Here is a 13,442-nt window from a genome sequence, read left to right on the forward strand (position 1 = left end):
TTTGTTAATCATGGAGGAGGAAGATAATGTGCAAGCAGTCGATGTCTGTAGGTTGTAGCGTAAAACCCACATTGGCTATGCTGACCTTATCTGTGATTGATCCATAAATGTCCTGCAGTGTACCATGGCAGAGGGAGACCATGGGAGTCTGTCTGTTTAATTATTCATTCCATTGGTGGTCTGACTTCCGACTCTCCCTGTCCCAAGTGCGCATGCCACTTTGTACCCTGCCTATTTTTATGTACTTTTCTGTGGAAAAGCTTCATCCGTTTTTTTGTTTTGTATTTTTGAAGAGCAGAGGTGTATACAATATGTTTAGCAAACCAGATAATGATAATTTTGCACCCTTTTAAATCGTGAACTTATGATAGAGGAAGAAAAAAAAATAATCTCTACATCAACTGCTAATGGAGGTGAGCCCTGACTGTGATGTTCTTCCGATTAATTTACAAATGCTTTTTTTCAAAAGGAAGGCACAATGGAAGGATATGGCTGAATTTTACTGATGCACTTCCTTGGTCTTTTCTTCACCAAAATAAGCTGCACACCTGGAGTCATTTGTAGGCTGTGTACTGCAGAGCAGCACAAAAGTTGTATGTACAGCTAAAAATTAAAATAGGCATCTGTGTTTCCTCAGATGCTTCTGATGTTGCATGTAGGAAATCTGTTGTCCAAAACATCCAAGCAGCTACCAAAATTCCATTTATGTAGGTCAACAGTCAAATAACCTGTCTTAAAACCAGTCAGTGAATACTAAGTGTTCCTTGGGAGTGGCTCAGAACAGCATTTGTAAATTGATAAACCCCACCTTTGTTTTTCTCTGGTGCTGGAATCTGGAGAAGAAATTGCCCTTTTTCGTAATGATTGGGTTCCAGTACCTTGCAATTTCAGGGTTTAGATTCCTGTGGAATGCCTTTACACCACCTCCCTCCTGCCAGTCACAAATAGAGGTTTCAGTATTTTCTGTCTGAATATAGTAACTCATAGTCTCCACAAAAATTTTCTAGGTTAGAGAAACTCAGTAGCAGTCCTAACAAGATTGTATTGAAAGTGTAGCAGGTTGCAGGCTGAATTCATCAGGGTGCTAATCTTGAGTTAACTGAGTTGGCCTTTCATCTGAAATCTCTCATCTTCTGCTACATTTGTGAGCTTGAGTTATTCAAACCACATTAACAGCTTCACTGAATAGACAATAAATCCATTTTATCTCCAGGGAAAGGCGTTTGACCTATTTTCTGCCTCTGCCTTGCAGCCTGGCGCTATGTGGGAGCAACAGGAGGGTTCCTTTTCATTGCCATTCAGCTCATCCTGCTGGTTGAGTTCGCCCACAAGTGGAATAAAAATTGGTATGTGTTGGGCAAGTAGTTATTTGCTTAAAATTCTGATGGACTCATGACCAATACTTTCCTCATAACAAAGAATATAAAAGTGTCTCGGATGTAATTTTTGGAAGAAGACACTTGAATGTCAGTATTCAGAGCTGTTCATATTTGCTTCATCTGCTTTCTCATTCCCCAGCAGAAATGTTTCCTCATTGCTCACTCCTACTCTGCTGATTTATTCTTAACCTGAACTTGGCTTACATTAAATAGTAGTGTCTTGGGATGCAAAAATTTCTTACTTTAAGTTATTTTATATTTTATATGAAAATGCATCTGCTAAGTAGAGTGGTGCAAGAGAATAAAACTGGACTTGCAAAATGTAATAGTTAAGCTGTGTGCAGTGTTGTGAACTGATAAATCCTGCTTTTTCTATGTCAGCTTAATGCATATCAATTCTTTTTCTCAAATTAAGGACTGCTAACTTGTGTTCAGCTTCTTTCTTGTCATCTATATATGCAAGATTCCATTATCAACCTGGATATACACTATTTGGGCATTGACTTCATTTTTTGTTCAAATATTCAAATATTTTCTATTACTGTCCTAGTCCCTTGCCTCTCATCAAATTAAAATATTTAAGTTGTCCTCCCACATGTATTCTCCTGCCTCCACCTCCACTCTTGCTGTTTCACATATCCTCCTTTACAAACTCTTGCAGTTCTCTCTTGTTCTAATTAAAATACCACCTGCTAAGAAAGTTTTAGGAAACCTTCGGCCTTGTTAAATTCCTGTTTCAAGGAGGAAGAGGTGAGAACTCCTTATACCACAGATATTTTTAGTGCTAATTAATGTAACTGGTTTTCTGTGGATGAAAGACTTCCAGCACCAGCATTTAACTTTAGCTCTCTTTACATTAGATACTGTGTTAAAGTAATTCCCATTTCCACAAAACAACAGAAAAAAGAAACCCACTGAAAAGATTTTACACCTACGAAACAGACCATTGTTTCAAAACAACTGCTTTAGTTGCTCCTTTTAAACCCTGGTGGGCTTTGTAAGAGATTTTTGGAAGGTGAAGGAAGGAAAACAAGATGGACCACTCTAGCTGAGGGAGACAGGTATTTAAATCCAGATGGAAAGGAGGCTTTTTGAGTGAAGAGTAGTAAAAATATCAAGGTAGAACAAGGAGCAGAAGAGAGGCCATGCCAAGCAATAAACCTCTGTTTTCATTGTGTGGAGAGCACCGCTAGCTCATCCTGGGACACTTGGAGTTGCTGCTGAGGAAACCCCTTGTCCTAGTTTAGGGCAAATTTGGGAGAGAACCTCCAAATAGGGTTCCCCTAGAAAAGAAAAATTCAAACGGCCCCTCCCCTCAACTGGTTTGGGGAAAAAACATTTCCTTGGAGAGAAGTGGAAAAAAAATGTTTATTTAATAGAAATTGAATAATATTAAGCAATAAAACCTCTCATTGTTCGATGAGATGGCGAATCAAGGAAGAAAAGTCCTTTTCATGTGGCGTAGCTCGGCCTGCTCACGTGTTTATCAGTCCCTCTGGTGCTGGAAAGTGCCAAGGCCCAGGCCCTGGTGGGTCACAGGTGTGAGCTCCTGGGGTTTGGCTGGGTGTTTTTCAGTCCACAGGATTTCTATCCAAGGAAAAAAGAAAAAAAAGTCCAGTGAACTCCTCAGCTAGCTAAAACTAACTAACTGTAAAAGAGAAGCTCTGTCCTGCTGTCTGTCCATGCTGCAGACACCACAGTCCAGGAGCAGGATGTGGGGGAGTGATGTTTGTCCTCAACACAAACTGCGGCTTCTTCTTCCCCCCTTCGCTCTCAGAGCCAGTGTTAAAGGTGCAGAACTTAATATGTAACATAAACCAGGTGTCTGGGGATACCAGTATCATAAAGTCACCCCAGTACACCCCTGAAGCATTGAGTTGAGATACGCTGATGGGTTGATCCCAGAGAACTCCTGTGAGTTTTAGGAGTCAACACTGAGCTATAATTACAGAAGGAGCTGATTGTGATAGTACAGAAGATAAACACTGATGCTAAGGTATGTTTCCCTCTGTTTTGTGGGTAGGAACCTTGCAACAGTCTGTGCTGGTGTAGTGACGCACACATGCTTTGGGAAAGTAAACACTGTCTTTTGTGTTTGAGGATATGAGCTCTTCAGCTGTTACAATCATATGTTCTGGGCATGGGAAGACAAAGATAAGATGCTTGTCTCTCTCCCCCCAGGACTGCAGGTGCAAACCACAAGCAGATGTGGAATGGTTTGCTTGCCTTTGTGACTCTCATCCTGTACTCCATTGCGGTGGCAGCAGTGGTCCTCATGGCTCTTTTCTACACGCGCTCAGAGGGCTGCATGTACAACAAGGTCCTGATCGGAGTGAATGGTGGCCTGTGCCTCTTTGTGTCCCTGGTGGCCATATCACCCTGTGTCCAGAATCGTGAGTCCACTGACCTTTTCTCCTCTGGGATTTTTGGTGCTGCCACAATTGTGTGCCTGGAGGCATAAGCCAAGTCTGGGTGGAAAGTCTAATGATAGTTCAGAAATGGTGCTGCTTTTGACTCTTCATCTACATTGTGAAGTGCTGTTGTTCATTGTCAGCTTGACTGCTGAAACTACAGAGGTGTGGGATATTTTGGGTGTGCCATTAGGCACATAGTGTGGAGAAGGCCTGCCTGCTGGTGGCTGGCACTCTGTTGTGAAATTTACCTAAGTCTGGTGGTGGTAGCCCTCAAATTCACTACTGATTTAGCATTTACTTTTGACTTTTTGGGATTTATCATTTGTAAGGTTTGGGCCTGGTGAAGTTGCTAGCAGTATTTTATACTTTGTGTGCTGTTCATATACTTGCATACATTGGGCTTGAAAATAGTAGAGTGACTTCAACAGAGATTTCACAATACACACAATAAAATCATTGTGGCAGCTTGTCAATAGCTTTTGAAAAGCTGCTGCGTTTGGCAGAAGCACAGGGATGATTATTTACTTACATGGGAATCTCTAATGCTCTTCTAAAACAGCCCACAGAGCTAAAGGGTAGATTTTTTTCTCTTTATTGGACGGTGGAACTGTATCTAAACACCTCAAACACTTACTAACTGCCTTAAATAAAAAATAAAAGATAGTGGTGAGCTGTTCTCTAAAGGATATAAATTTCTTCTTCAGTTTGCTAAAGTGTCTACAAAAGTAACTAATTTTCTTCTTTCTTGTAAAGGCCAGCCCCATTCTGGCTTGCTGCAGTCAGGAGTTATTAGCTGCTATGTCATGTACCTGACTTTCTCAGCACTATCCAGCAAACCACCAGAAACGAGTAAGTTATCTAATGCTTTATGTAAATTCTTTTAAACATGCTGTGTATTAAAAACAAGAATTTAGCAAACCTGGATTAACAGACTGAGGGATAAAGAAGCGCTGGGTTTGGTCTTCACACAAAAAATAGCAAATGGTACAAAGAAATCTGTGCAGCCAAGAGACTCTGCAATTAGCCCTCTCCATGTGTGTTAAGTGCTTTGGTCTAGGGGCACTTAACTTACCTTGGGTGATTTGTATCTGTTGCACCATTTCCTATTTCCTAAGAACAAATTTCCCAAGGTCTTGTAGTCTCTTCCTTCTATGACAAGTACCCATTATTATAAAATAGGACATATAAATGTCATAAAATATGACAAAACATGTAATGTGTTACGTCACATGATAGGAAAGGATTGCAAAAATGGCTCTTGGATTCCTCTGGAAGAAGCTTGGGTGATCAGCTCCATCCAAAAGTTTACAAGGTCCAGTTGGTAGGTGCTGGCCATCAAGGTGGATACTAATATGATACTTTTTTTCTCCTAGAATTAGTCTTCAAGGTAGACCTGGACTCCTAAAGATGCAAAAACTTGAGTACCACTTGTATTTTGTTTAGAGAAGAAATATTCCAAGAAGGGACTTGGAGTTACGTCTCAGAGTTATGTTGTAGCTGAGATGATGCTGTTCTTCAGCAGAGTGCTTGAACTCCACTTACCTTTCAGCCATTGGTATTGCAATTCAGGAGTATGGAACTCGCTAGAGTTTTAAGTTCTTTACACCAGAAAACCAGAGCAAGACTTTACTGTACAATTCAAACTTTCCTTACCCAAATAAATGCCAGATTAGTGTGTTTGCATTGGAAGCATTCTTTTCACTTAGAGAAGATTTTTCTGGTTTGAATTAGTACTGAAACACCCTTTCTTTGTTATTGCCCAGCTTCTAATGTTCAATAGCTGAAACAACAATAACTAGAGGAAAATAAGTTCAATGACAGGAAGGAAAAGTTTATACTGACACCTCTCAAGAAGAAAGGGGAGAGATGGGGGAAAAAGTCCGTCATACTTGCGTAGGTACAGACATACACGCAAGAATTAGGAAATAAACCAGACAGTATTTAGGTGCAAAATTTACTTATGGAAGTTCAGCTGTGTTTTGAATTAATATAGAGTTGAATTTAGAAGGCATCTGAGTTACTCAAAAGTCTTGCCACAGTGTAAAAAGAAAAAGAAGGGGAAGAAAGTGATATGTGGAATTAAATCATTTGCCTGGTGTTGCTTCATGCTCGTCACAAAGTTTTCAGCCGTTAAGTGAATGTTCTAATTCTTCCTGTATATATTGCAGGTGCGTTATTGCATTTGTTAGAGTATGCATCAAGCACACTCTTAGACCTCCTTGTCTTCCCATGCCTGAGAATTTTCACAGTTGTCATCTGCACTCAGAGGAGCTCCTTCCTCACCTCTCTGTGTGCTAAGGACTCCACATTTGCTTGTCAGCTCTCACAGTGGCATGTGCTAGAGAATGTGTGAGGTGCTGGCACTTACTGTGGTGTCCCAGGCCCTGTAACTCAGGTTTGCCATGGACTTACTTAACGTTGACTCATTTGTCAAGGAGGGATTTCCAAATTGGACGTCTTGCTTGTAAGGCCTGAAAAAAGTGCAAGTTACAAGTATTTGAAATACCCTAAAAGAGTTGCATATGTCTAGAAGGAATGGGCAAACAAAAAGTGAAGCTTCTTGCATCTGTGCTAATTTCAGCCTGCCTTAGCTTTTTGGTACCAGAGTTAGCTAAAACATCTGCCAAACAGTGGACCTGCCTGGCTGCAGACATGTTGGTAATGGACACAGGTGGGGGAATCTGCAGATCTCTGGCCATCATGTTCTGTCAAGGCTGGTCGTCCTTCTGTTTGCTCTCCCCTTGGTGCTGTCCCTGCTGCATGCTGATAAAGCTGTTTGTGCAGGGCCATACAAAGTCCTCTCCCACTGTGTCAGGGGACTGACTTTGAGTTTATTTTTAACCTGGATGTAATCTTTGCTGCATTTTTCCCTCTGCCCTTACAGTTGTTCTGCCTCAATAGGGATGCTTTGTGGTTGCTGGAGGGAAATGCCTTTAACAGCATTGACTCAAAAAGCTGTTGATTTGATATTAAGGTGCAGCAGCCATCTCTTGCTTTGGGGTGATGCTGCAGTCCACTCTATGCCTTGCCTTGATTTCAGGGAGATAATAAGAAGCCAGATGCACCTTGGTACATCAAGGACTGAATTGGTTTCATTTCAGGGACCTAGAAGTAGGATTTGCTTACATGCCAAGATAAAAATTTGCCTGTAACTGCTGCATCTTTTTTTCCTTGGTCTTCTGTTAGACAGTCTGAGAACAGAGAAACTACCAACACGTTTTTTTACTGTGTATGGATTTCATAGTTGTCCTTGAGGCACCCTTGCTTTCAACAAAATTTCTGGTCTGAGGTCTGTACTGTCATGGTCTTACATGGTTTTGTAGCCTTGGGTAAAGTGTTGGGCAGACTTCCAACTTTGTATTTCTTAGTTCACAAAGCAGGGTTTTTATTCCTTGTTTGCCTTTTGTGGTCAAGCAGAAAATTTTAGTACCCTAAGTTGAATTTTTGTTTTGTCTGAAACATAGAGTCTGCTAGGTCAGATTTACCCATTTTTTCTCTGTGATCTTTCTAAAAGATATACAGAAACAACTGGAATTTAACTACCTACTATCAGATAATAAAAATTCAATGAAAGCCTTCAGTCTGAAGATTACTTTAAAATGCAATGCAATGAGGTCTGCAAACTGTTCTTTTTGTTTGTTCTGTTTTGTGAAGTCCTGGATGAAAACAACAGGAATATCACAATCTGTGTACCTGAATTCAGTCAAGGCCTGCACAGAGATGAAAACCTGGTTACTGGCCTGGGTACTACGATTCTGTTTGGCTGCATTTTATATTCTTGGTAAGTCTGGGAGTTTGCAGTTATCTTTCTGTGAATGCAATTTTGTGGTCCAAAAAGTGAAGGCTTATAGCAGGCCTCATACAAAGTCACAGAGAGGTGTGAAATAAAGTTGAGCTGGAAGGTTTGTATTGTTCTCAGCTTCAGAATTTTAGACATTTTTAGGTAAAAATGTTCAACAAGGTAATAGAACTTTTGAAGCAAATGTATCTCATTAAAATCAAATAGGGCAATTTAGATCTAGAGGCAGAGGGAAAACATTCCACCAGTCCATAATTGCAAATAATCTCAGCATTAAACACTAAAACTCTATACAGTTACATTCACCTGAAAAATCTATCTGAAATTTTGTAGCCTCCTGGCAGAGGCTGTGACTGTCCTTGAAGGTCTTTAAAACAAACAAACTGTTTGGGAGAGTTTAGGGCTTCCTTTGAACAAATGATGAGCGCAGTATTGCCTTCAGGATTTGCCACTGGTCTGCTCTAAAAAAACTCCTTCTTGTGCCCATGATGTTCACCTTTGATGATGCTCATCTTGCATTATTGCAGTTCACTTCAGTAAATTAAGTTATGCTCCGGGACAGGGAGTTGCCAGTGATTGAAAGGTGGTGTGTCATTTATTTTGTTTGTGCACCTTGCCAGGGGACAGTACTGCCTGTCTGCTACAGTGTTTGAGCAGGTTCTGCTTCTGAATCAGTCCACTTCAAAATTCACATACAGAAACCCCTTCATATTTTTGTGAAGTGAAAACAAGAGACTTATTCTTCTGATTATCAAATGTGTATATGTGTTCCATTTTGTTCAGATATAAAACATATAAATACGGATATCATGGATTTAGTTCACATTAGAAGGGCACTTCAGTGCCCCAGGGAGGTGTTTCAGCACACAGGCAATATTCATACAGCCTGCCACTGAACTGTACCGGGAGCTGGGGAGGTAAGGATGCCTTCACAGGGAGTGTTTTGAAGCATTGCTTGCCAAGGCCCAGTGTATACCCTAAAGCCTTCCTGTGGGTAATGGCAAGTTTGCATTTCACATCCTAAAAGGGCAGGACTGGGCAAGAAATGTTTCCTGTCAGAAGAAAGTAGAAAGGATTCCCCCCCAGATAACTATAGTCATGCAAGAAGGTAATTTCTAGGAACTGGTACACTGACAACAGTTGCTGGTAATTTATTCTCTGACTGCTGCCAGAGACCTGTGAGTTTGCTGGCAAAGCCTTTACAGAAATGCTGAGCCAAAGTGATGCCTGTGAACTGAATATAAAAGCACTGGTTGTGCACAGCAGGGGAGATCTCTTCTGGCTTGCAAATTGCAGCACTTAGGTTTTGCTGCTGTCAGATGGTGGTGAATTCATCACCTTTCAGCAGTGACCTACTTCTAAGCTCATGATTCAGTCTGAGCTGGCCAGTAGCCATCTGCCAGGCTGGTTTATACCTAGTGCAGGACAAACTTTTCACATACTTAGTGCTTGATGATAGCATCCAGGAAAATGCTTAGCTGAGGCTTTTTATATTTTGTGATGTTGAAGAGTTACCCTGTTGGGGCTGTAGTTATGCCCAGGGGTTTGACACTGTCTTCTTTTCCTCCTAGTTTGACCTCAACAACACGTGCAAGCTCAGAGGCACTGAGAGGAATATATGCAACAGCTGAAACTGAAGTGAGTTCTTGCTTCTTCACACAGGATTTTTGTGCAGACTTTTTCCCATGCTTTTATTGCTGTTGTTTTTGCTATTCTTAGTAGCATATATGCTGTGTACCTCTGGGAATGGACTCATCAGAACATTTGTCCACATTGGCCCTTCTGTAGGTCTTGCTGGTCCCATGGAGGTGCCTTTATGTACTGAAACAATTTTCTGCTCTTGAAGTTTATTCAGCATCCTGCAGGCTTCCTGTAAATCTTATGTTCTACATGAGCTCATGTCCTCTCATTTAATGGAATGCATGCTGGAAAGCTACCAGAAGAAAAAGTGGAAGCATTCTTGAACATTTTCTGTCTGGATTGCCTTTGTTCTCATAGCAACTAAGATCCTAAGTTCTTATCTCTTATTTTTATTTCCATACATAAGTAGTTCCTATATTTTTGCCTTGAACATATTTCTTGTCCTGGTTTCAGCTGTGCAAGTTTCTTCGTTCCACCTGCCTGTTTCTTTGGCTTCTTTGTCCTGGGAACACCTGGAACACTCTGGGAAATGAGCGGGCTTTTGCTAAGTAACAGTTTCCCCTTGCTAAGGCTTGCTAGTTATGCTCTCCAAATGCATGTGTGTGTTTGGAAGCCAAGTCTCCATCCCTAGCTCTCTCTGTATTGGTGTTACTTGTATCTTCAGTTTTAGTTTCTGTTTCACAAGTCTTTGATCAGAGTGTGAGAGTTCAAAAATGCGGATGTATCTGCTGAAGCCTTTGGTGTTTGCAGCAGCTGGGTGTGGGGAAGCAGACCACATTCCTGTGTGGGAATGCCAGGGTGCTTCCCTGTGGCAGGATGCTGTGGCTGGACAGGGTGCTAGTGCCAGCCCAGCCCTCGCTGCCAGCTGGGCATGGAGCACTGAGACCTGGCATGGCCTGTCTTAGGCAGGTCCTGACAGGGCCTGTGCCTTCCCACCCTGTGCTGAGGGACAGGACAGGGAGCACTGGAGAGAAAACAGCTGCCTTTTGTGTCCCTGCACCTCTTGTGCCAGCTGTGCACTGTAGGAGGCCTCTGCCAGAGGTGTGGGTCTGTGCCCTGTGGAGCAGCAGTGGGAAGGCTGGGACCTATGGCACAGCATGGATTTGGCCCCTCACCAGGAAGATCCATCTTGTCAGACAGAGTACTTACCCACTGGATTAGTTCTGGACTGTTGGGTTTTAAAGAGTGTACAAGAGCCACTAAATGTTAATATAAAGAAAAGAATGGTGAAGAGCAATTAATTGCACTCTGATTGCCTTCCCTGTGGCAAAGGGCCTTTGTCTCCCAGCCCAAAGAGGGTCTGTTGACTCTGATGGAGGCAGCTGAGGGGTAGGAGTTAGGGGTAAGTGTGCCAGTGTTGCTAATTTCATCACCCTGTCTGTGCCAGGACGTAATTACAAGTGGTTAAAACGTTGAAGGGAGCCCAGTGCTTGCTTCAGAATATGAATGCAGCCCCAGCATAACTCAGGCTGGCACTGCAGTTGAGGCTTGGTACAACGGGAGTAGAAAGAGGTAGAGAATCAGGGGTTTATGTAAAGTCTTTAGACAGTCTTTTGAAAAAGAATGAGCCTTTTGGCTTTTCCTGAATTTATGTACCCAGTGAGTACAGGTAATCAGGAACATGCAGGTAAACCTGCCACTTGATGTTTCTGCTGGACATTTTATTTTAAAGACCTACTGTCTGGGAAAACATGCAACCAGTCCCTGTGAGAGGGGACAAGCTGAAACATAATGTTTAGAAGTGCAAAGCATAAATATTCATGTGTCTGTGGTATCCCAGCCAAACTGGGGCACCCCAAATGTGGTTTTACACAAGGGTCTTCTATCTTTCAGGCATTCAGGTGCAGCATGATTTGACTAATCACTGGCTTCCACACCACGATTACTAATCATAATAAAACTTCGCAAAGCAACTGTGTTTCTGCTGCTTGTCTGTTGATCCAGGCATTCTTTAATGAGGATCCTTTAAAGTCTTAAAAAGACTTTAGCAGTCTTGAGACAGCTATTTATCTATGATGCTGGTATGGTTTCAAAGGTGTTTTTGAGGCCCCAGGATGCTGGCCTTACCTTGGCCGTCCAGGGCCATGTTTTATCCTTTGTGGACAGCTCTGAGTTTCCAAGAAGCAATGTCCTTATTTCCAGGACTGGGCTGTCCTTCAATTTGTTTTACTTAAAGGTGAACTAAACCAAAGTCTCCCATGAAATTCCAGCACCCTGTTACATTGTAAGAGTAGTCTGTGAACTGATACAAGTAAACAAAGTTAATACACTGTCTTACTATAAAGACTGATTGATGTAATAGGGGAAGTGAATTTTCCTAACAGAATTCACTGTCTTAATCAGACCACAAGCAAGAGAAATCCCAGAGAAGGGTATTATCAGTACAAATAGTATTTGTGGTGCACTACAGAAAGTGCTAACTTGTGCTGGAGTCTGAGGCAGGAAAAACGCATTTGTTTATTGGATGGTCAACACCTTTTTTTCATTTACATTACCATTCAACACAGAAAGTGTCAATTTCAGCTTTGCTTTCTCCATCAGGTTAAAAAAAAAAAAAAAAAAAGGAAATCTTCATTTAAATAAAATGGTAAAACCAGGTTTCTTCTTTTACTCATAATTCTTATTGTGCTCATTCTGGCTCCATTTCAGCAAAATCTTGCGAAGAGGAGTACATTTTCAGACTTACACTGGTACAACGGTGATTTTCAACCCATGCATTGGAGCTTTAGAAGTTTCATATACTTTGATCTTAGTACAGAAATGTCCTAAAAAGCACTTGTATGGCCATCTAAATAGATAAATCCCCTAAATATAGGACAATTTGTTCTTTATTGTAGCTTTTCCACCATTTTGTCATAATTATTTGCATCTGTGTTGGACCTAGAGTTATGTAAAATGGGTAGAGTAATTTTTAGAGACTGGCTCATTTCTTCAAATTTACTGAGCAGGTTTTTCCAAAGCTTGGAAACTGCTGTTCTGAGCTACTGGGCAAATCCTAATTTGAGTTTTGTGCTGGTTGGAAATACAAACCAGACTTTTCTAAATGAGTGGCTGTAGTTTAGACATAACAGACTTTCCTTCCCCAGCTGTTCTGCTTTGCTGTAGCACAGGTTCTTACCCCCTTCCTGTTTTCTGTTCCACAGGTAGCTCGTTGCTGCTTTTGCTGTGTACCCGATGGAGATGGTAATTATGTTTTCACTGCACGATTTACCTTATTTGTGGCTTTTGGACCAGGGCTGAGAGAGTAAAGCCACAGCTGTGGATGGAGAGCTGCTGGTACCCTTGTTCAGTAGAGTACTGAATGCAAATTGAAGCAGATGAAGTGCTCTAAGTTAGGCTGTAGAGGGAAGCAAGAGATATCACAACACCATTTCAAAAATATTAGGCTAGTTAATAATTCTTTGAAGTACATTTCATTCCTGCAACATACAAAGAGTAATCTGGTTTGTGCATGCCTGTGGGTAAAATGGCTGCTGGGCTTTTGGCTCAGCAGCTCTGCAGGGACTGCAGTTCAAGAGTGATATAGGAGGGGGGTGTCCTGTTTGCAGACCTGATACAATCAGGATTATCAGCTTGGACTTGCCAGAAAAATATTGCACAGGTAGAGCAAAATAAATGCTCTCAAGGCTCAAAATCTACTCAGTAAACCAGGAAGCTGCTACAAGGCAGGATTTCATTGTTAGTCCAGATTTTGACTCGGGGTTTAGGCCCACGCCCTGAGGACAAGGAAATGTTCAAGTGTTATTCTATGTCAATCACACTTTCCCAAATCATACCAAAAATGTTTTGCTGTGGTCTCTGTGAAGCCAGCTGCTGTTTTCAGCTCTCACTACACTTGCAAAGCTTTCTTGTTTCCTGTCTCTTACAGCTGATGCTGAAGATCATGTAGAAAAAAGAGGAGGCCAGACTGTGGTTTACGATGAGAAGAAGGGCACAGTGTACAGTTATGCCTACTTCCACTTTGTTTTCTTCCTGGCTTCTCTTTATGTTATGATGACAGTAACTCATTGGTTCCAGTAAGTGTATTTCTTTAATGTATTTATTTAATGCTGAGAAATTAACGTTTCTCTGTGCTGAGAGGGAAGATGCGAATGGGGAGTTCTGCTATTTGGGTGTTTCCTATCCTTATGGTAGAAGTTTAAAGAGACATTTCGAGTCTTTCTTGGGCATTCTTGAGCAAGATCTTCCTCTATTAAGGGCTGCTCTCCC

General features: G+C 41.6%; 1 protein-coding gene across 10 annotated transcripts in view; it reads left to right on the forward strand.

The window, feature by feature from the left end:
* The window catches only part of SERINC5 (serine incorporator 5), a 78,894-nt gene that overhangs the window by 32,237 nt on the left and 33,215 nt on the right, over positions 1–13,442 (forward strand). For all 10 annotated transcript variants that reach the window (XR_001525394.2, XR_001525396.2, XR_001525398.2 and 7 more), the window contains exons 5-11: positions 1,253–1,346; positions 3,561–3,772; positions 4,547–4,642; positions 7,448–7,574; positions 9,164–9,230; positions 12,377–12,416; positions 13,102–13,249. Coding sequence is in view for 6 of the 10 variants with exons in the window: in XM_019009218.2 (XP_018864763.1) it covers positions 1,253–1,346; positions 3,561–3,772; positions 4,547–4,642; positions 7,448–7,574; positions 9,164–9,230; positions 12,377–12,416; positions 13,102–13,249 (784 nt within the window). In the remaining 4 variants the exon portion in view is untranslated. The remainder of the gene's footprint in view (positions 1–1,252; positions 1,347–3,560; positions 3,773–4,546; positions 4,643–7,447; positions 7,575–9,163; positions 9,231–12,376; positions 12,417–13,101; positions 13,250–13,442) is intronic.

This window comes from Parus major, chromosome Z, assembly GCF_001522545.3.
Source record: "Parus major isolate Abel chromosome Z, Parus_major1.1, whole genome shotgun sequence".
Taxonomy (NCBI): domain Eukaryota; kingdom Metazoa; phylum Chordata; class Aves; order Passeriformes; family Paridae; genus Parus; species Parus major.